The 23,247-nt window shown below is 43.6% G+C and overlaps 2 protein-coding genes across 2 annotated transcripts in view; both read left to right on the top strand.

Annotated features, from left to right (window-relative positions):
- The window catches only part of large2 (LARGE xylosyl- and glucuronyltransferase 2), a 367,952-nt gene that overhangs the window by 229,241 nt on the left and 115,464 nt on the right, over positions 1 to 23,247 (top strand). The window lies entirely within an intron of this gene.
- LOC306920557 (chemerin-like receptor 1) lies at positions 19,610 to 20,692 on the top strand (the record flags this gene model as incomplete). Its single annotated transcript, XM_079497370.1, has 1 exon — positions 19,610 to 20,692. The coding sequence occupies one exon, from the start codon at positions 19,610 to 19,612 to the stop codon at positions 20,690 to 20,692; it is 1,083 nt and encodes a 360-aa protein (XP_079353496.1).

The following is a 23,247-nucleotide window of genomic DNA, read 5'->3' as shown; positions in this document are numbered from 1 at the left end:
CTGCTCTGCTTGCTGACGCAATGACACAGGCCATGGAGCCTCACCAACGAAGGTTTCCTACTGATATGTCATTGGTAAGGGGTGTTACTGTTCGCTGCTGTCTAAAATCACGAACACACTAAACTTCAATCTCCCATGGAGTCCTGCCACTTATGTTTGTCTTTATATTAACCTACATCCTACAAGTCATTTGACTTCATCACTTTGTCTAATACACTTCTTGCTATTGTATGTAGTCACGGTTTCACAACAAGCATACAGAGAGAGACAGGAAACCACCGCAAATACAAACAAGTCATGAACAAAACCACATCCTCTTTAAGTGCTCAGAGCCAGTAGCTCACACCATGCAAGAGTTGCTTATGTATCTGTACACAAGATGTATAACAATTAAATAAAGTACAACCTTGAATCATTATGAACATGAGATTTTAAACACGCCGCAAGAGCGACATATGCTACCCTGCATGTGCACCCTGCATTTTATTGTTTATTTGGATCCACATTAGCTCTACCTTATAGTAGGCTAGCTGTTGCAACAGCACTCTTCCTGGGGTCCACACAAACATATGTGCAGTAGCCTAACAGCGTTAATTTATTTTAAAATATAGGCTAAAGTATGTTTCACATTTATAGCTGAAAATAGCTGATCTACACAAGCACACATGGTTTCACAGTGGTGACACGTTGTGTGAGCTTGTAGATCGGTTATTTTCAAATATGTAAAGGGTTAAAGTGGTGAAACTGGTTTTTATGCTATATTAATACATTACATTTGGCCGGGGACCCCCTGGAAGCACCTCAAGGACCACTGGGGGTCCTCAGACCACACTTTGAGAACCACTGCTATAGATATTGAGATACTTGGCTAATAATAATAAGCGTGTGTGTGTGTGTGTGTGTGTGTGTGTACACACACAGAATACAAAAATAATACAAAAATACTGAAAACTAGAACTATAAAAGATAGAGAATTAATTCAAACAGTTACAATGTTGAACTAAAGTGCTGGAAATCATTTCCCAGAAATTACCCAAAGAGGGCAGAGATTACATTTTTAGGGATTTCTGGAGCTCATTCCAATCAGATGGAGCACCGGCAGAGAATACTGCCTTGCCCCACTTTGTGTTAGCAAAAGGAACCTTGAGGGTCAAGAAGTCACTCGAGGGGCACGGTGGCACAGTCGGTAATGCTGTTGCCTCACAGCGCCCCCAACGCCTCACGCTGGGGGCGCTGGAGGCGTGTTCTCTCCTCCGCATCATAAGTGCCCATACCCGAGGTGGGGTTGGCGAAAGGGTCTTTCTGTGTGGAGTTTGCATGTTCTCCCCGTGTCCCCTAGGGTAGGTACCCTCACAAAAACATGCAGTAAGCTTGATGGAGGGGAAAGGAACTGGTCGGAATAACGTGTTCCTTACTTCCTTCCACGCGCTATACATCCGGCCGGGGAAACTCTCCCCTGTCAGGTGAAAAGAAGCAGCTTGGACTCCTCATGCTTGATGCATACAGTAGAAGGCATCATCGATGGGGAATCCAAGCTAATAGAAACGGCAGGCTTTCTAGTCCTGAAAAGTTGCAATGGGAAAATAAAACCTAAAAACCTAAAATGGAAGCCATTGTTCTCACGATAATAAAAATCTATAAATTTTTTGTAAAAAAATATTGTTTTAAAAATAAATCTGCCTAACGATGATGTCACTGGTGGACAGGTTTCTGGCCACAGTCCTCCTATGAGACACAGACTGAGTAGAAAATAATTGTGCCATTGCATCATGATTATTAGTGAGGACCTATTATATGAAGATAGGTTGAAAAGTGGTGAAGTGGTCCTTTAAGAAATTAATACATTTTTAAATTTTATAATAAACATGCAGTAGCTTCAGTTTGTTAAGCAATTTGAATGACGTTTCAATGTAAATGTAAACATCCGATGTGTGCTTGTATAATTATCTGCATTTTAATAAATAAATAAAAACACTGGATGAACTCCTCCCACTTCTCTTATCAATATTATTATTAGTATTATGACATTTGTCATGTATTTAAGACAGCGTTACCTGTCTCTCCAATAATATGCTTGATGATAAGAACAAACTGCAAATGTGTGTGTATTTGTTAGGACAACTTGTTGGTATGTATTCCATTTGCTGCTCTGCTTGCTGACGCAATGACACAGGCCATGGAGCCTCACCAACGAAGGTTTCCTACTGATATGTCATTGGTAAGGGGTGTTACTGTTCGCTGCTGTCTAAAATCACGAACACACTAAACTTCAATCTCCCATGGAGTCCTGCCACATTATCCTATGTTTGTCTTTATATTAACCTACATCCTACAAGTCATTTGACTTCATCACTTTGTCTAATACACTTCTTGCTATTGTATGTAGTCACGGTTTCACAACAAGCATACAGAGAGAGACAGGAAACCACCGCAAATACAAACAAGTCATGAACAAAACCACATCCTCTTTAAGTGCTCAGAGCCAGTAGCTCATGTACACCATGCAATAGTTGCTTATGTATCTGTACACAAGATGTATAACAATTAAATAAAGTACAACCTTGAATCATTATGAACATGAGATTTTAAACACGCCGCAAGAACGACATATGCTACCCTGCATGTGCACCCTGCATTTTATTGTTTATTTGGATCCACATTAGCTCTACCTTATAGTAGGCTAGCTGTTGCAACAGCAGCTACTCTTCCTGGGGTCCACACAAACATATGTGCAGTAGCCTAACAGCGTTAATTTATTTTAAAATATAGGCTAAAGTATGTTTCACATTTATAGCTGAAAATAGCTGATCTACACAAGCACACATGGTTTCACAGTGGTGACACGTTGTGTGAGCTTGTAGATCGGTTATTTTCAAATATGTAAAGGGTTAAAGTGGTGAACCTGGTTTTTATGCTATATTAATACATTACATTTGGCCGGGGACCCCCTGGAAGCCCCTCAAGGACCACTGGGGGTCCTCAGACCACACTTTGAGAACCACTGCTATAGATATTGAGATACTTGGCTAATAATAATAAGCGTGTGTGTGTGTGTGTGTGTGTGTGTGTGTGTGTGTGTGTGTGTGTGTGTGTGTGTGTGTGTGTGTGTGTGTGTGTGTGTGTGTGTGTGTGTGTGTGTGTGTGTGTGTGTGTGTGTGTACACACACAGAATACAAATAGAATACAAAAATACTGAAAACTAGAACTATAAAAGATAGATAATTAATTAAAACAGTTACAATGTTGAACTAAAGTGCTGGAAATCATTTCCCAGAAATTACCCAAAGAGGGCAGAGATTACATTTTTAGGGATTTCTGGAGCTCATTCCAATCAGATGGAGCACCGGCAGAGAATACTGCCTTGCCCCACTTTGTGTTAGCAAAAGGAACCTTGAGGGTCAAGAAGTCACTCGAGGGGCACGGTGGCACAGTCGGTAATGCTGTTGCCTCACAGCGCCCCCAACGCCTCACGCTGGGGGCGCTGGAGGCGTGTTCTCTCCTCCGCATCATAAGTGCCCATACCCGAGGTGGGGTTGGCGAAAGGGTCTTTCTGTGTGGAGTTTGCATGTTCTCCCCGTGTCCCCTAGGGTAGGTACCCTCACAAAAACATGCAGTAAGCTTGATGGAGGGGAAAGGAACTGGTCGGAATAACGTGTTCCTTCCACGCGCTATACATCCGGCCGGGGAAACTCTCCCCTGTCAGGTGAAAAGAAGCAGCTTGGACTCCTCATGCTTGATGCATACAGTAGAAGGAAGCATGAGGTCAGTCCGCTGCCCCCCCAGGTTGGCAGAGGAAGTTTTACATTAGGATTACATTAGATAATTGAGTACTATAGACAAATAGTACTTAAGACAGCGTTACCTGTCTCTCCAATAATATGCTTGATGATAAGAACAAACTGCAAATGTGTGTGTATTTGTTAGGACAACTTGTTGGTATGTATTCCATTTGCTGCTCTGCTTGCTGACGCAATGACACAGGCCATGGAGCCTCACCAACGAAGGTTTCCTACTGATATGTCATTGGTAAGGGGTGTTACTGTTCGCTGCTGTCTAAAATCACGAATACACAAAACTTCAATCTCGCCTGATGGAGGGGAAAGGAACTGGTCGGAATAACGTGTTCCTTCCACGCGCTATACATCCGGCCGGGGAAACTCTCCCCTGTCAGGTGAAAAGAAGCAGCTTGGACTCCTCATGCTTGATGCATACAGTAGAAGGCACGTTAAAATTACCACCGCTGAAGTGCCCTTGAGCAAGGCATTGAACCCCTACCATGAAATGTTCTATGAGCAGGGTCTGGCTGTAAACAAGCATCTCAAGCTTAGTCCATTCACCCTGGGTAAACAAAGAACTTTGCATTGCTTTACACTCCTATCCTCCTGGTGGAGACCTGTGCCCAGAAGGGCACTTTTTCTAGTTTAGACTGAAGTCATTAAAGCGGGTCATGTTTGCATGTCGTGGAATTGTAACAGCTGAAACCAATATTATATCAGTATTCTGACATTAACCTGAGGGCCACATTAAGTGAAGGTGGGGGCCGCATGTGGCCCCCGGGCCGCCAGTTGCCCACCTGGACCCCCACACGGTAACTCTGTCATTTCTCAACCGTTTCGGACGTGGGGCGGCTCGCCGGAATCGGGGTGGGTCTGGAACAGCGCATTGCCCAGGGTGTCGTAGGGATAGGGATGGGCCAGACAGCCTCTGTTATAGGGTGTACCAAAACTCCTGGAGGGGGCGTCAACATATGTGTCACGTGGTAGCGGCCGCCATACTTGCTGGCTTGTCTGGTTTGTTTACATTGAGCGACTATCCGGTGTGCTTGTATACGTTCTTTTTTTAAACTGACCTCACAATGGTGCAGACTTGCTCAGTAAATAAGTGCCACAGCAGGTCGCGTCGAGGAAATGAGCCAGAAAACGGAATTAGATGTTCAGCTTTCCAACATGGAGACAGCATCAAGGAACCCAGATTGACGAGTTTACAAAAATACGTAGAATGGCTTGGATCTCGGCTGTACGGCGCACGGGCGCAGAGACATAACGTTCAACAAAGTATCTAAGCACAGCCGTGTTTGTTCACAACATTTTCCTTGTCCTTGTAATGTATTTGGGCCCGACGTTCTTTCTATCCATCCTGGTGTTGTTTCACTATGTTGTCGCCAAGAACGAGCTCAATATTTACAAAAACATACCACCGTCACTCTATTCTGAGTGATGTGGGCTAGAATTTAATGCCCACGAGAGGGCCGTCCCTAGCTTTTCCGACGCCGCCCCCCTCTTGGTGACGTACACGTTTTCACACACTATAGGTGATCAAATTGACACCAAGATGGGGTTGGGTGGTTTTGGCATTTCAGTATCCATATACTCAGCTATGTGGTCTTTTAAAACATTGCAGTGTTTTAATTACTTATTGTAAAATGTATGACAATTGGAAGGCCCAATTGGAAAACATGACAAACACCTTGGCTTATCCCCAAATGCAAATCAGAGAAACATTATGCATTGCAAGTGCAACATAATAAACGCAGGACTGCTCATTCAGTCTGTCAAAGTGCTCCCTAAACATGATTGGACAATTGATGGATTATTGGCTAATGGGCAGATTCTGCTTAATTAACACAGGATTAGGAGTGATCGGGGAGACGAGGAAGGCGCTACAGGCAGACAGTTCAAGGTCACCACTATTTGGATGTTAATAGTCTAGTCTTATAGGACTATAAGTGATGTGATGAGATTTCTGACTTGTGAGATTTACATGTGCATTCATCATGAAACGGGATTATATAATCCCTGATTTATACGTGTGTGCCATGTCGCTCACCAAAAATAGCAGATCTACCAGCTCACAATTAGCTTGTAGTGCTTGTAGATACTGTATGCTAGATTTGGTGGCAAGGCACTGTTACGCAAATACATCACCTTTTACTAATACCCCCCCTTGCATGATGAAGGGGCAACTAACAGCTGAGTAGCCTGCTATCTAGCTCTATAGGATTCAGGCATTTCACCCCTGCTGTTCTTATTCTAAAACAACTTCCTGCGTTGGCTCGATCACTTACATTCATTTCCCCATTCATGCTTTTATTTTTTATTTTTTTTCCATTCTTGGTGCTCGCAGACCTGCAAGCACCATGCGACTTTCCCATTTACACACAAGTACCTGCGCTTCCCAATCTCTCGATTTTCCGCTCTCTTCTCCTATACTGTACAGCCATTCAGTCTTTCCCCCGGCAGGGCAAATTACATTAAGCTGTAATAGGCAGCTTGGATGAGCACCCAAAGCACCGTGGGCCATTACCTACTCCATTTTAAGAAGATCTATTCAGTAATAAGCGCCAGTTACTGGAAATTAAGGCACCTGCCTTCCGGCCACAGGGTTGGTAATGTCCCTTGGGATTGTGAGATTATGGGGTTTTGCACTGGCACTTTGCTGTGGATACAGGGAGATGGAAAGAAGGAGAGGAGAGGTGAGGAGAAAGGTAACGTGTGAGCGACTCAAGCAACAGTGTGACAGTGAAATACAAAAATGTGACTTTCCACCGACCCTTGATGAGCCCCTGTCCAGGGAGGTGCAGACATAGACCTCAAAGGGGGCTTGAGCCCCTGCCCTTTTACCCGTCTGTAAAACAACTGCCCTCTCCAGACCACGAATGCAGCATTTACTTCCATGCCATGTCGGAAGGCAGCATTCAGGAGAATTGCTTTTTTTTAACCGAAGTCTCCTGAACTTGAACACAGTATTTTGCGTTGAACAAATTAGTTTAGAAATCCGTGTTGTACATCGCATCTCCACTATAGCTAAAGAGTGCTGGCCGCTGGGTTCCCCCCTGAAAATAGCGGGATCTTACGGGATTTCAGCCCCTGCCCCAGTTAGGGGGTCAGTATCTTGACCTGGGGAGCAGTTAGGGGGTCAGTATCTTGACCTGGGGAGCAGTTAGGGGGTCAGTATCTTGCTAAAGGACACTCTGAGGTGATTCCAGGAGAAGCCGGAATCAGGCTATCAATGTTCTCTCTTTCTACTCTCCCACTCTATTGTGTTCACCTACTGTACAGATTAGAGATCAATGTATAGGAAAAGGTAGATGTCTCTGTTGTCTTCACCCGAAATCCTATCAACTCGGCTAGCCTCAGTCAAGACTACACACTTAACAAAGTTAGGAGTTCCAGCATAGTCAGAGAGCGTGTGACCGCGGGCCATTCTCAACCCTTACATCTGGAGATGTCCTCAGAGGTGGAATTGAGCATTTCTTGTGCTGCCTTGTTGTAGAGGTGGCGGCCTGGCGGGACTTGAGTCTGCTTGAGTCAGCTGTTGTGGTGTTGTGCAGGATGTGCCAGTCATGCTTTTGTGCTTTCCTGGCCAGCAGGACGAGGGTGGCAGCCTCCCGTCGGAGGTGAAAGATACTATAATATAATATGTATAATAACACAGAGATCAACGAGCATATCAGACTTGTGTGTTGATCTTTATTCAGCAACGGAACTGAACACTTGACACGTACGGCAAACACTGAGGGACAAACTAGACAGTGGCTACGGGAGCCCAAAAGGCGAAGCCTTCCCAATCTATCTACTTACATTTGGGAAATCAAACCGGAAACAAAATGTGTTTGTTCACGTCTCAAACTATAACATAAAAGTAGCCACTACACATATAATGCTCTTTTGCGTTGCGCCGTCATATTGACATTGCTCCTAAACATCGCTGACATATTTATTTTCTTTGCCCTGTCTTTGCCTCCGTATCGGACCCGCCGGACCGCTTTCATCCACGGACCGGACGGAACCCAGATTTTGCATCCAAGACTGAGAATACTTTTGCACCCGGTATGGTGGAAATCATTTCTTCTATGGTGCGCATTGGGTGTCTTTTGATTGCTTTGTGTTCAGGTCACTTGAATCAATGCAGATTCTTCTCTTGTCCTTGCGTGTGATGACCACCATAGAACTGACCCACTCTGTGGGCTGGTCCACTTTTATGATGTGACCATCTCTCACCATCTCATCACGTATCTTTTCCCCTGAGTGCAGCTGGTTGCCTGCATACTGGAATGCACAACACCCTTTGCGTCTGGATCAATTTTAATTGTGTATTTGCCTGGCAAGGTCCCTGTAGTGCGTGTCAACTCTCAAGAAAATCACTCAGGCCCACGAGTACATTTGGTTTCAGTGTGGTGTCGTTGGCAGTGCTCACCTTGTTAATTGTGGCACCCTCCTGCAGGGAGTTCAGTCGAATAATTAGGCCTAAAGCCTCAGCTGTAGCACCACGGAGCACATTCTCTTGAGCAATGTCCATTATCTCCAGCTCTGCATTGACTTCACGGCCCTTGTATTTGAGTGGAAGAATCAACTGCAGCAACTGGTCTCAGCCTGTGGTTTGAATAGGAGCGCAGTATTCTGTTGGAGCGTTTTAGCTCTCCTCGGTGCTCTAGCAGCTGGTAACTGTTTAGAGTCAGTGGGCAGTATTATGCATGTCTTAAGTACCAGGTCTTATTACTTAACTTAAGACCTGGAGGCGTGATCAATGCCATTTGGCTATTCTGAGTGGCCAAACAGCATTGACCACGCCTCCAGGTCTTAAGTTAAGTAATAAGACCTGGTACTTAAGACACGCATAATACTGCCCAGTGTGTTGCACTTTGCACCTGTGTCTATTCTAAACTGCACCTCCTGAGACAGAACACATACAGTACAGTATGTTTACCACCCACTTATGGCTAAGGGAGCCTCCTCCTGTGTCAGGCTTATATCCAGTATTTCTTCATCTGGTGGGTCCTCTTCAGCTGACTCCACACTCACTGAGCGGCTCGGCTACGACACACTGCTGCCCAGTGGTTTGATTTGTGACAGTATGAACACGTGGAGCCCTGTGCTCCATTTTCTCTGGTTCCACGGATGTTGGGAGTGTGTTTCCCACAATTGGGGCACTTGGTTTGATTTCCAATTCCTGTTGTCTGTCTCTGCTGCTGAAAGGGTTTTGACTGTACATAGCCCCGTGGCTTTTTATTGTAGACTGTGGACTTTGATTTGGTGGACACTGTTGTCACTTCTCTGACAATCATCATTTGTTATTGTGACATTTCAAACTGTTCTCTATGGCTTTGGCCAGTGTCAGGTCCTCGATCACATTTACCTATCAGTCTTTCCTGGACACGTTTTTCTCTCACTCCTGCTACTATTGCATCAATGAATGAGAATGTCATCTGAGTCTGCATACTCACAGTCCATCAGAAGTAGCTTCAAATCCTTCACAAAGTGGTCGAAACCCTTCTGCAGCACCTTGTTTCCTCTGCTTGAAACGATGCCTTGCTATTCTCTCATTCTTTCTTGGTCTTATGTAGTTGGCAAACTTATCCAAAACTTTGACTGGATCCTGTTTCTCACCGTCGGACCCAGTTTAACATCCTGTAGATTTCTCTGCCTTGCTCGCCGATCCACGTTCCCAGCCACTGTTTAGCTTCCAGCTCTGACAGGGGACCGTCGAATACGAAATCAACGTGGCTGCGGAACCTCTCAAACTCTTTGAAAAACAAATCGGCTGCTTCTCAGTCAATCTTGGGATGTTCAAATACTGTGGAAGCCATTGTTGCGTGGTTTGTTCTTGACTCGTCTCATCTGACACCTGCATGTAAGATACTTAAATAATGTGTATAATCACAGAGATCAACGAGCATATCAGACTTGTGTGTTGTTCTTTATTCAGCGCGGGCAACGGTACTGAACGCACGCACGCACGCACGCACGCACGCACGCACGCACGCACACACACACACACAGCATTCATTCATGTATTCAGTAGACTCCTGCCCTACCAAACTCCATGTTTATAGGGGGTCTTTCTATTCCTATAAGTAGAATAACTGTGAAGCCCAAGAGTATCATTGCTTTCCTGCATTAGACATAATTTAGTGGATCTGGTACTCCAGCCTGTATTTTATCTACTGTACATATGTATAACAGAAGTCGGTTTATATAAAATATGATATGAAATTCTACCACTTATCTCGCACTCGGAAAACAGAACCGGAACTTCTCAAAGCCTTTACTGACAATTGTGGTGAGGGTGACAGGTCTCATAAGTCATGGAAATAAAGAAATTATTCCCCATTACCAAAATCCAATGTGACAGAAGTAGTCACAATAGTCATGAGTCAGAATGACACATGTTGCCAATGTGGTAGTAAGAGAAACTCTCTCAAGCTGCTGTGTGCCCATAGCAGCCGATGTGTCATCACACAATGCCATGTCAATATGCTGATTCATTGTGACACACATGCTGATTCAAATGGAAACGCTGCTGCAACCTGCCACTCAACCAATTCATGTGCTCCACTTACAGTAAGGCAGTACAGTTGGGTGCCACCGATATTGTCCCTTATCATTTGACCCATTTAGGCCTGACCTCAAAATTTTAAAAAATCCTTCTAAATCCTCCAGTTTTCTGAAATAAATATTTTCACGATTTTTCAAAAATAGCAGACCTACAAGCTCATAGCGCGCCACTCGGTGGCGTGCTATGAGCTTGTAGATCTGTAGAGCTTGTAGATCGTTTGATACCATTGAAGATGCGCTATAGGACGTGTACACACACGTCATTGCAACCCGTCGGTTGGATTGCTTGCGACGTGTGGACACGTCGGATGGACGGAACCTGCAGACATGATGTAATCACTTCCTCTGTGACCTTTGCTGGGACATTCATTTAGGATTCAGGTTTGATGGGATGTTATAAACGGTGTAGTCTAATAACAGCGACGGAATGCAGTAGGTTAATCCAATTTCCATTATTAAAATGGGAACAGAAATGTGGCGTTTCATTACCCCCCATAACTCTATGGAAACCCCGAACAAGAGATTCAGCTCCAGAGTTTTAACTGCTGAGGCACTATAAAACATTTACGTGGCTCGTCTGGATGTTTTTTCTGCCCTGCTTTGCAATGTTTTCCTCCGTTTTACTGTTCCTCGCTTCCCTCACAGGAGTCTCTGTTGTTTCACATGACCTTCAAAAGCACTTGCTCACAGAAAAGTAGTTGAACGGTACACAGCATGTCCTCAGTCTTAAAGGACCACTTCACCACTTTTCAACTTCTCTTCCTATAATTGGTCCTAACTAATGTTCATGATAAAATACCACAATTTTTTCCTACTCAGTCTGTGTCTCATAGGAAGGCTGTGGGCAGTTCAGAAACCCGTCCACCAGTGACATCATCGATGGTGAATCCAAGCTAATAGAAACGGCAGGCTTCCTTTTCCTGAAAAGTTGCAATGCAAAAGGTGAAGCCATCGTTCTCACGATAATAAAAATCTAAATATATTTTAAAACAAAAGAAATCTGCCTAATGATGATGTCACTGGTGGACGGGTGTCCGAACTGCCCAAAGCCCTCCTATGAGACACAGACTGAGTAGGAAAAAATGGTGGTGTTTTATCATGAACATTAGTGAGGACCAATTATATGAAGAGATGTTGAAAAGTGGTGAAGTGGTCCTTTAATTTAACTCTGGGAATATGCGACAAGTTATTTATTTGGTTGCGTTTGTTCACTCAGAGTGACATACTGTATGGGTCGTGTTGTTGTTTTTGGCAGTACATTTCTATTTTAGTTTAGTCACAGTCTTTGGAATGAAACTTTATTTAGTTTTAGTCACCCGGAATGTTTTAGTGTTAGTTTTAGTCGACTAAAATATCCTAAGATTTTAGTCGACTAAATCTACAGTTGATTTAGTCGACTGAAATGAATTTTGGCGGGCCTTCGGCGTCGGAATTTTCTACACTTGCTGACAATAGCAGATCTACAAGCTCACAACGCGTCGCAGCGTGACGCGTTGTGAACCAAGTGTAAAATGACTTATACTGGATCTCTTGTCCACTAGTCCCTTCCTAACATTTCAGTCTAGTTTTTTTTTGTTGACTAAATTGTCAATATATTTAGTCTTAGTTTTAGTCATCATAGCTTAGTTTTCATTTAGTTTCCATTTAGTTTTCGTCAGTGGAAAAAGGTAGTCGACGGACATTTTTCGTCTTAGTTTTAGTCGACGAAATCAACACTGCATATGGGTACATTACCACTGAGGATTTTTACAGTGTAGTCTGGCCTCAAACATATCCCAGAATCCAACCGTATAGTTCTGTTAAAAAAAGGTGACTAAAACCTAAACAAATGCTACGCTATCAACCCTTAGAGATGTAGCAGTGATCACATGTCCAACGCTGAATGGGACTCGGAGAGTTACAGTATTCGAGCTCATTGAAAACTCCTTGCTTTTTAACAAATGAGATGTCAGCATTCTCGAGAATTCCTGTCACCATTGCCATGGATGGGGTCGGTTTGGCCATGACCCCCCCACCCCCTCAACACACACACACACACACACACACACACACACATTCTACAGGCCATCTGGACAGCAAGATCCGCTGCGATGCTAGGGGGCAATGACGCACCTGTGGGTGGGGGACGACAAAAGTGACTCAGCATCTCACTGTAAGGCTCATGAAAAAAACATTGTCCGTTCTGGAGGGACAAGGGCATTGTGAGATCTTGGACCACATGTCCCTCACAATAGCAATTACACTCCGTTTTGAGCCTTCCTTTTGGATCCTGTCAAGAAACATTATGCTTAGGCGAGTATAGCTCTGGTCCATAGCTCTAATGCGTTGCATTTAGAGCTATGTTACCGATGACTTCCGGGGCTCGCATGAATGCAGACCAGCCTCTCGTCTTTAGCGTAAATAAAAAGAAAGTTTTTGCTCACCAAAACAAAGGCGGGTTGTTGATGGATCTGTAGATCTGCTACTTTGGTATTTTTTGTGGACATGTGTCAAGTGTTCATATTTTGTCATCTTGCCCTTTGACCATCAGTTTTATCACCCTCCACAGGCCTAATCATCTCAGACCTATATTATTATATCATATTATATTATGGATTGCCTGACGCCAAGCTCAGATTTTATATCTTAATTAGGCTCCATACTGTCTGTCCCCAGTCGAAAGTTAACTTGCAATACTGAGAGGTCTATTTTGATTTGAGACACTACATGTATTTGGCCTTGGTGCCCAGTGAGAAAGTAGATAGGAGTATTTCTCTCTGTCTCTGCTAGCAGGGAAAGAATGTTATCAACAGGTTGCCTGGCAACGCCAGCGTCCACGCTTTCCCGGTCTAGGGCCATCAATGACGGAACGAAGGAAGCTGTCCCGATATCAGTCTCATCAGCTATGTGCTGGTCCAATGAACGTTCGACACCTAGTGCCAGCGTGTCCTAGTGGAAATTAACTGTGTGTTCAGCCAATGAAATGTGTATCAACAATAACGTATTCTACAGTATATCTTTGCCTTTGAAAGGAATTGTTCGTGAGAGACGCTACCCTGTGCCCTTTTGGTGGTACAGGGGAGAGTAATTTGGCTGTATGCGGATCTGTTCTGTCTCTCTGATCTGAAAATGAATAAGAACTAAACCATAATCTGCTGACTGGACAATCCTTCTTCCTGGTGGTTTCATCTTTTTATTGACTTGAAGGTATTTTTCTAAAAGAGTTAAAACTAATTGTTAACTTGGTCATAGGCTCTCTGCCTAGTTGTGGTGCTGAGCAGTTGTGTCATTAGAAAGCATACTTTCCTTAGTGGAAGCACCCCACACCACACGTATAAACGGTACTTTTTGGCCAAAAGGGAATTTTGTTTCCACTGGGAAAAAAATACATTTAGTTACTCCACTGCGCCCTCTACCGATATTTCCCAGAGAAAACCCTCATAGAGAATATTTATCCTCCGGTGAAAATAATCCCTTTCTGGCCAAAAAGTGTGGTGGTGGGGGGCTCAGAGTGCTTCCACTAAGGAAAGTAGGCTTTCTAATGACACAACCCGCCTTTGTTTTGGTGAGTAGCAAAAACGTTATTTTTATTCACGCTAAAGACGAGAGGCTGGTCTGCATTCATGCGAGCCCCGGAAGTCATCGGTAACATAGCTCTAAATGCAACGCATTCGAGCTATGGACCAGAGCTTAGGAGAGTAGCACCGTGCACTCACAGTGGCGTGCACAGACATTTAGAGGGGCAGGTGAACAGTGGCGTGCACAGACATTTAGAGGGGCAGGTGCTCAAGTGAAAAAAGGGCACCTTGTGCAGCGCGTCACGTGTAACCGTGGAATTCCGGTTTATCAAAAATTGATCAATGTCACCGTGGTCCACATACTGTACACTTTTTTTTTTTTTTCAAGGGGCACATTGCTGTCCAGAGGGCAAGGGCAGGTGGTGCTCTAGCACCCCCTATTGTCTATCTGTGCACGCCACTGGTCTCTCACCATCGCGCCTGCAGCATGTCTCTGATGATCCAAGGTATAGCCAGCGGTGTGAACTCGCATACTGTACAAGCATAAAGCTTGGCCTGAGTGAGAGTATTTGTATTTGATGTGGGGATGATGTGAACCCAGTGGTTCTCAACCTGTGGGTCTAGTCAACATGATTTTGGGGTTCCCCAGATGACAGTAAAGTGACAATTTCAGAAGGCATATTTCACTTTCGTTCTTAATTATTATTTGTTTATCATCTATTCAGGCTTTTGTGAGCACCCCAGATGTAGTTTTTAAGTTGCTTGATTTAGTATTTAGATATTTGATTTAGCTGCCTCGCCCCCCTTCCCATACAAACCAGTTTTCAAAACCAGTTTTCAAAACTGGTAACCTCAAACCAGAGTTTGAGGTTTTTGATCAAAGTTTCTTTATTAATGTTTCAAGTCACATATATGAGTCAGAAATAGCATACAAAAATGGTATGCTACAATGCTACAGAGTTCCCGCTCTGAAAGAGGAAGCAGTCGAAAATAAAAGTGAAGTGACTTATTTAATTGACTCCACATAAATGGAGAGAGAGAGAGAGAGAGAGAGAGAGGGGGAGAGGGAGAGGGGGAGAGAGAGGGAGGGGGCGGGGAGAGAGAGAGAGAGGGGGGGGGATAATGGGTGACAAGCTGAGAGTCGAGTGTGAGTGCATGACTCAGAGAAGAAAAGGAGAGTGAGATATAAGTGTGTGTGTGTGTGTGTGGCTGTGTGCGTGCGTGGCTGTGTGCGTGCGTGGCTGTGTGCGTGCGTGGCTGTGTGCGTGCGTGCGTGCATGAGAGAGAGAGAGAGAAAACAGATGGTAATTTATCTCTGCTTACAGAATGCCATCGCATTACCACCAAATGTAATCTAATCTCCACCAAACTGCTGCAGATCCATTTGGATCTCAACAAGCTGAGAGGAGAAGCTGAGTGGACAAGCTTTTATCGCTGTGGTGAACAGGGCCGGATTTAGCCAGGCCCACTAGGGTGGGCAGGCAGAATGTTATAGGGGGGAGTGGGGGACGACGCGGGCGAAACATTGTTGGGGTGTCAAATCCCCCCAAACCCCCGAAATGCATAGAAAACTATGCTATCATCATATCAGTTCATATATCGTCTCCTTCTTTGACCAACAGTATGCTAACCCAATTGCCCTTCCTGACACTATACCCTTTGCATTTACCCGGGCTTGGGACCGGCACAAATAGGACACTGACACATTTATCTTTTTATTTTCATCTTTTTTCTTTTTTTATCTCTCTCTCTACAGTATCTATCTCTATAACATGAGTCTTCTGTTTGTCCTGGCAAAAATGGTAACAAATTCATCCATGTCCAATGTATTTGTTATAGATTTATAGATAAGTTATTTTTTCTGTCGTGCAACATGGTGCAACGGTAGGGGGTTAGGACACGTGCCAGCGTGGAGAAGGAACTCTCACATGAAGCTGAAGACACACCAATTACAAGGGCTGTCACATACAACTTGTGCAACACAGGAAATGCTTTCTTGTATGTCTTCATGTGTTTAGACACAGTGGCCAGGTCTGTTTAGTCTTTTCCAGTTCCAGCAAGTGCATGCAAAGGCTGCAACAAGGTGGAGTCTAGAAATCTTTCAGAATAGGGTACAAGGCTTGATATGGCTGTCATTAGTTCTAAATTCTTCTTTGAGAATCTGTTTTCCATTTCTGAAATGGCCCTGTCGAGGATGCTGAGCAAGGATCTTTTGAGAGACTGAGAGGGGGTGATGGTGGGGTTATCAGTATCTGTATGACCCACAGTTGACAACACAACACTTTCACCAAGGCGTTTGCTCAATATGCTCCTTCTTTTAGGTTGATGTGACACATCCTGATCCTCCGCAGATAACTGAGAAGGCTCAGTCCAGCAATCCTCTTTGCACACACATATCCACAGCATGAGACTGTATAGAATAACATTTGCTGGAATTAAGACACTAAGCACCCGCACTAGAAATGTGGCAATCTCAAAGAAATGTAGCCTCTTCATTTGAATTAAAAGGCCTGATGCTTCAGTGTACAAATCAACTGAGGCCTCATCATCCTCTGAAATCTCTGACAGCATAGTGCAAAGACGTTCTTCGTTCTCAACAATGCACCTTGTCACATCATAATGGCTTGTCCAACGAATTCCAATTAGTCGTCTGAGACAAGGAGCAATCATACCTTTCTGACACATAGTGGTGACGGAAGAAGTTATACAGGGAATTGCAGAGGTCAAAAAACTTTTTGGCACATGGCTCACCTTGCATAGCATGCACAACCATTAAATGCAACTGGTCGTTGTATAACAGTGAATATATGGCACATATCTATCCACCTTCTTTTGAAGTAGTGCTTGGACACCACCTCGTACTCCACTCATCACCAAAGCACCATCATAACACTGGCTAACTATATTGTCAGCAGTGTAGCCAGCATCAGAAATGTGTTTTAATATCTCAGTGCTGGTGTACTCAGCATCAAGTTGATGAATTGACATGTTATGTTAATAGAAAATGGGAGTTCTAAAAGCACCGAAAGTTGCACTTTTACCCAAATTTGACATGCTGCATTGGACCTGTAAATCACCATATATTGAAAAAATATGTTGCACATATTCTAACAACATGAAGTGGCACATTTTATCAAAGGACCAGATCAGGGGGTTAAACTTGCAAATTTTGATCCACCCTAACGGAAGTGACACAGAAGTCCTGTCCAACTTCGATGGAAGTTGCAAGTAAGTTTCCACATGCACGCACGCACGTGTGCACACGCGCACGCACACACAGCGTACATGTATAAAGTTGCGTGTCACTGGCCACACTTGTACCAAGACTTTTCTCTGGCTGACGTCTCTTCAACACTCAAACAGGTAACTATGCTTTTATTGTATTGTCTTTATTATGACATGTAATGAGATATCTAGAATATAGAGCTGTTTAAACCAGGGGTTCTCAACGTTTTTGGCCGGGGACCCCCGGAGATGCTTTGGCAATGTCTCGGGACCCCCGCCTCGCCCCCTCCCGACCCCCAATATAAATTGACTGCTACAATAACCTCAAACCATTTTGGGCGGGAACCCCTTTTGGTGTTTTAAGCATTGTTATAATTTAGCTATTGAAAAATAGCAGATCTACAAGCTCATAGCGCGCCACCGAGTGGCGCGCTACGAGCTTGTAGGTCTAAAATTTACCCCCGAGGGGTCGCGACCCACGGGTTGAGAACCCCTGGTTTTATCCATTAAGACCTGAAGGCTGATTCTTCAAAAAGCTTTCTAAATCATTCTAACAGAATTAATTACTAAATCCAGAGTTAATTAATCGATTACTAAATCCAGAGTTAATTAATGAATTACTAAATCCAGAGTTCTCAGACTTTTTGGTGCCAAAGACCCCCAAAATGATACCTATTTGAACAGCAGATGTACAGCAACAGTAACAGCAGAGCGGCACAAACTGACATGCTGTGAGCTTGTAGATCTGCTATTTTTAAAATATTTGTATACATTTCAAAACGTATTTTACTTTTTTAGTACTTTTAGTTTTCGTACTTTAAGAACATTTTGATTGTGTGTGTGTGTGTGCGTGCGTGCGTGCGTGCGTGCATGCGTGAGTGCGTGCGTGCGTGTGCACTTTCAGAAGGCATATTTCACTTTCGTTCTTAATTATTATTTGTTTATCATCTATTCAGGCTTTTGTGAGCACCCCAGATGTAGTTTTTAAGTTGCTTGATTTAGTATTTAGATATTTGATTTAGCTGCCTCGCCCCCCTTCCCATACAAACCAGTTTTCAAAACCAGTTTTCAAAACTGGTAACCTCAAACCAGAGTTTGAGGTTTTTGATCAAAGTTTCTTTATTAATGTTTCAAGTCACATATATGAGTCAGAAATAGCATACAAAAATGGTATGCTACAATGCTACAGAGTTCCCGCTCTGAAAGAGGAAGCAGTCGAAAATAAAAGTGAAGTGACTTATTTAATTGACTCCACATAAATGGAGAGAGAGAGAGAGAGAGAGCATCAAGTTGATGAATTGACATGTTATGTTAATAGAAAATGGGAGTTCTAAAAGCACCGAAAGTTGCACTTTTACCCAAATTTGACATGCTGCATTGGACCTGTAAATCACCATATATTGAAAAAATATGTTGCACATATTCTAACAACATGAAGTGGCACATTTTATCAAAGGACCAGATCAGGGGGTTAAACTTGCAAATTTTGATCCACCCTAACGGAAGTGACACAGAAGTCCTGTCCAACTTCGATGGAAGTTGCAAGTAAGTTTCCACATGCACGCACGCACGTGTGCACACGCGCACGCACACACAGCGTACATGTATAAAGTTGCGTGTCACTGGCCACACTTGTACCAAGACTTTTCTCTGGCTGACGTCTCTTCAACACTCAAACAGGTAACTATGCTTTTATTGTATTGTCTTTATTATGACATGTAATGAGATATCTAGAATATAGAGCTGTTTAAACCAGGGGTTCTCAACGTTTTTGGCCGGGGACCCCCGGAGATGCTTTGGCAATGTCTCGGGACCCCCGCCTCGCCCCCTCCCGACCCCCAATATAAATTGACTGCTACAATAACCTCAAACCATTTTGGGCGGGAACCCCTTTTGGTGTTTTAAGCATTGTTATAATTTAGCTATTGAAAAATAGCAGATCTACAAGCTCATAGCGCGCCACCGAGTGGCGCGCTACGAGCTTGTAGGTCTAAAATTTACCCCCGAGGGGTCGCGACCCACGGGTTGAGAACCCCTGGTTTTATCCATTAAGACCTGAAGGCTGATTCTTCAAAAAGCTTTCTAAATCATTCTAACAGAATTAATTACTAAATCCAGAGTTAATTAATCGATTACTAAATCCAGAGTTAATTAATGAATTACTAAATCCAGAGTTCTCAGACTTTTTGGTGCCAAAGACCCCCAAAATGATACCTATTTGAACAGCAGATGTACAGCAACAGTAACAGCAGAGCGGCACAAACTGACATGCTGTGAGCTTGTAGATCTGCTATTTTTAAAATATTTGTATACATTTCAAAACGTATTTTACTTTTTTAGTACTTTTAGTTTTCGTACTTTAAGAACATTTTGATTGTGTGTGTGTGTGTGCGTGCGTGCGTGCGTGCGTGCATGCGTGAGTGCGTGCGTGCGTGTGCACATATTCATCACATCTCCGTGTACCAAATTCATTATAATAATAATAATACATGGCGTGTTAAAACAAACCATGACCATATATTAATAGTTTTGGTATTTTTAGGTTTCAGGACGATGGAGAATATAACCACACCTGCTGTTCATCACAATGACTCATACTACAACAGCTACTATGATGATGAGGATGAAGATAACTTTCGAACATACTGGGCTAAAATCACCAAATCCATCAACATCATGTCCGCGGTCATCTACAGCGTGGTATTGGTGCTCGGCGTGTTGGGGAACGGTGTGGTCATCTGGGCGACGGGCTTCAGGATGAAGAAAACCGTCAGCACCGTTTGGTACCTCAACCTCGCTGTGGCCGACTTCCTGATTACAGCCTTCCTGCCGCTGGGGATCACAAAAAACGCTCTCAACTTCCTCTGGCCTTTTGGCTGGTTCATGTGCAAGATGGACGGTCTGGTTTTCTACATGAACATGTATGCCAGTATCTACATTCTGGTGGTCATCAGTGTGGACAGATGTGTGTGTGTGGCATGTCCAGTGTGGACCCGGACCCACCGCACCGCCAGAAAGGCATCCTGGGTCAGTCTGGGAGTCTGGGTTCTGGCTTTGGCTCTGAGCTCCCCTTACGTCATCTTTGGGTACACAGAACCCTACGGTGATAAGGAGCGGTGCTTAGACGGCTATGCAAACACCACCACAGGCGTCATCACTAACGTCGTCGTGGGATTCGTGGTTCCTTTCTCCGTCATCGTCTCCTGCTATTCCGTCATCATCTACCAGCTCAGGAATAACCGCTCGTTGGCCAGCCAATCAGGTCGCTCCTTCAAAATCATAGCAGCTGTTATCGCCACGTTCTTCCTCTGCTGGATCCCCTTTCACATCATACGGCTGATTCATCTGGGTCATCTGACGGGTCTGATAGAGGTCAGTTACACAAGGGCTCTTGTGATCAACTTCGGGATTCCCATAACCCTCACCCTGGCTCTCCTCAACAGCTGTGTGAACCCGCTGCTGTACGTGTTCAGTCAGGGTTTCAAGGACGTGTTCCGCTGCAGGTCCATCCTAAAGGTTCTGGAGAAAGCCTTCGCTGAAGAGCCCCCTCAAACCAAAAACACTCCCACAGACCCAGCCGTCACCCAAATGATCACCCTGTCTGGGATAGAGGGTATAGCACCGGTCCGCCCGTAACCCAAGACCCGAGCCCCTAACCGATAACCAGGCCGCACCGAACTCTCACCATGGACACTTGAATTCATGGATATAGTTTTTTGTTGTTGTGTTTTATCTCATTCCTATAAACTAATGATTTGACAAATAGCAGCAGTTGAGAATTATTGTCTTTAAACTAACAACAAAACTAATATCCAGGAATTCAAGTCTCCATGGAGTGAGGAATTAGTAGGAAAATATGTCATTTTAGGGGTGAAGTACTCCATTTTATGTAGAGCTACTAATGTATTTTCTTCTCGGTATCCTAAATGTTCTCAAAGATTGAAACCATGATGAAAAGTAACTGTTTATTTTATTAAAAAAACAGTATTTTTGGAGCTTCTCTTTGACATAATGCATCTTTAATGTTTGACTTCTTATGTTTCTCCTGCTCTCCTCCTTTCATTCCTCCTCCATTTATCAATAACAACCCCATATATGGAGCTTTATGCAAATTAATTATGTTTCACCAACTTATTTACACTGTCATCCAGTGATGTGTCAATAAAGTTACCTGTTTATACTGTAAAACCAGTGAAGTGTCAATAAAGTTGATTCTTAATTCAGATTTCAGATTTTATCATTATTTTGTACACACGGTTATTTTGTACACACAGTGGTGAAGAAGTACTATGGTATTTTATAAATACTGAGGACTTCAGCTTCACTGAGCACCTCCTCCTCCCCCCCCTCCTCTCTCTCTCTCTCTCTCTTTCTCTCTCTCTCTTTCTCTCTCTCTCTTTCTCTTTCTCTCTCTCTCTCTTTCTCTCTCTCTCTCTCTCTCTCTCTCTCGCTCGCTCATTTCATTGGAATTGGAGTTCAGCGTGTTTGTGACATGCGTGCATGTGCAATACGCAAACAAGGAACTGCATGTGTGCACATATGCTATAGCAAGGTTGTGTGTGTGTGTGTGTGTGTGTGTGTGTGTGTGTGTGTGTGTGTGTGTGTGTGTGTGTGTGTGTGTGTGTGTGTGTGTGTGTGTGTGTGTGTGTGTGTGTGCTTCATCTAATGAGCCGTGGCAGTGACCCTCAGAATTAACCCTTTAAAACCATTTTAGATGTGCTTAGCATCAAGGTTATACTAGTGACTTTTCATTATAGTTTTAACTAGTTTTGACTTTTTTTCCCTCTAATTCAGTTGGTTTTAAATATATATATATATATATATATATATATATATATATATATACAGTTGTGATCAAAAGTTTACATACGTTTGTAAAGGACATACTGTAATGATAGTCCTGACTTTCTAATAATTTGTTCAACTCTTGTTTTTCTGTGATTGGTTGATTGGGAGCAAATACTTCTTTGTCATACAAAAAAATCTTGAATTTATTTGTATTTTTATGAATGTTTAAGGGTTTTCTGAAAATGTGACCAACTCAGCTATAGGTATATAGGGGAATACCTATATACAGGTACCAATACCTATATACAGGTTGGCAGGTACCAAACAAAGTGCCGGTTACAGAATGTGCCCAATGAACTGGACCTGTCTGAGCCAGACTGTCATTTAAAGGTCTAGTGAAATGAATAATATGTTTTTCACACTTTTAGAGCATATCCGTGATCAACATAATGGCCAGCCGCCATACCTAACAATAGATGCCAAAACAATGGATTTTTTTTAAAAATTGTGTGTACTTTTATATCAAAAGTACATACAAATCAAAATTTTATGGACTTCCTTCTAACGAAAACGTGCTGCGTGATGACGAAGTGCGGCCCGGTCCCATTGCTGCACCGCCTGCACGTTCCTCCAAGCACAGCTGATTTTGATTACAGAACTACAGTATACTCTGTTTTTAATCTCATTCAAGATGACATCTAGACAGTGTATTACTCATTTTAAACTTAATCAACGCTAAAATTGGTACCTGAAAACATCTTGGTTAGAAATAAGCCAAGTAGCAAACAAGCTTAGCTGCCCATTTGTTTAACCTTTAAACAAACACTATAGGAGTGAGATTTAAATGTCCCATACCCTGAAGGGATGCGACGCTCTGATTGGTTCAGAAACGTACAGCCTTAAAGGGCCTTTCAAACGGGGAGCGATAAAACCCGCCTATATTTCATTTTCAATGAGACCTGCGTTTCTGCTCGGATAAGTCGCGGTACGACAACGCCAGCGTATTTACGCGAGCGCGGTCCCGTGCATTTGTTGCGCGTGTGCTCGTTACGTGCACATGCACGCCCGCGACTCACCAGACCTGGATTCTGTTTAGCTTTTTTTGAGTGGTGCAACCACTCCAAGGAACAGCAATGTCCGTGTCCTGTGACTATGTGACTACGTGACTATGAGTAGCAGTAGGGGCAAAAGTGGCGCTGTGAGAGAGAGGTGGGGGGGGGGGGCAGGGGGAGAGGGGAGTTGCACCACTCAGTTGCACCACTCAGTTGCACCACTCAGCTCACAAGGGTGTGATTTTTTTTTTACGCTTGCGTTGTTGCACCCTCTTCAACAGACCTGGAGGAGACCTGTGTTGATCCAGGCAACAACACCTGCGTTCCTCGCTTCACGTTTGCAAGGCCCTT

This window comes from Electrona antarctica, assembly GCF_951216825.1.
Source record: "Electrona antarctica genome assembly, chromosome: 3".
In the NCBI taxonomy this organism is placed as follows: Eukaryota; Metazoa; Chordata; class Actinopteri; order Myctophiformes; family Myctophidae; genus Electrona; species Electrona antarctica.
Note: the sequence above shows the minus strand (reverse complement) of the source record. Positions and strands in the feature narration are given on the sequence as shown.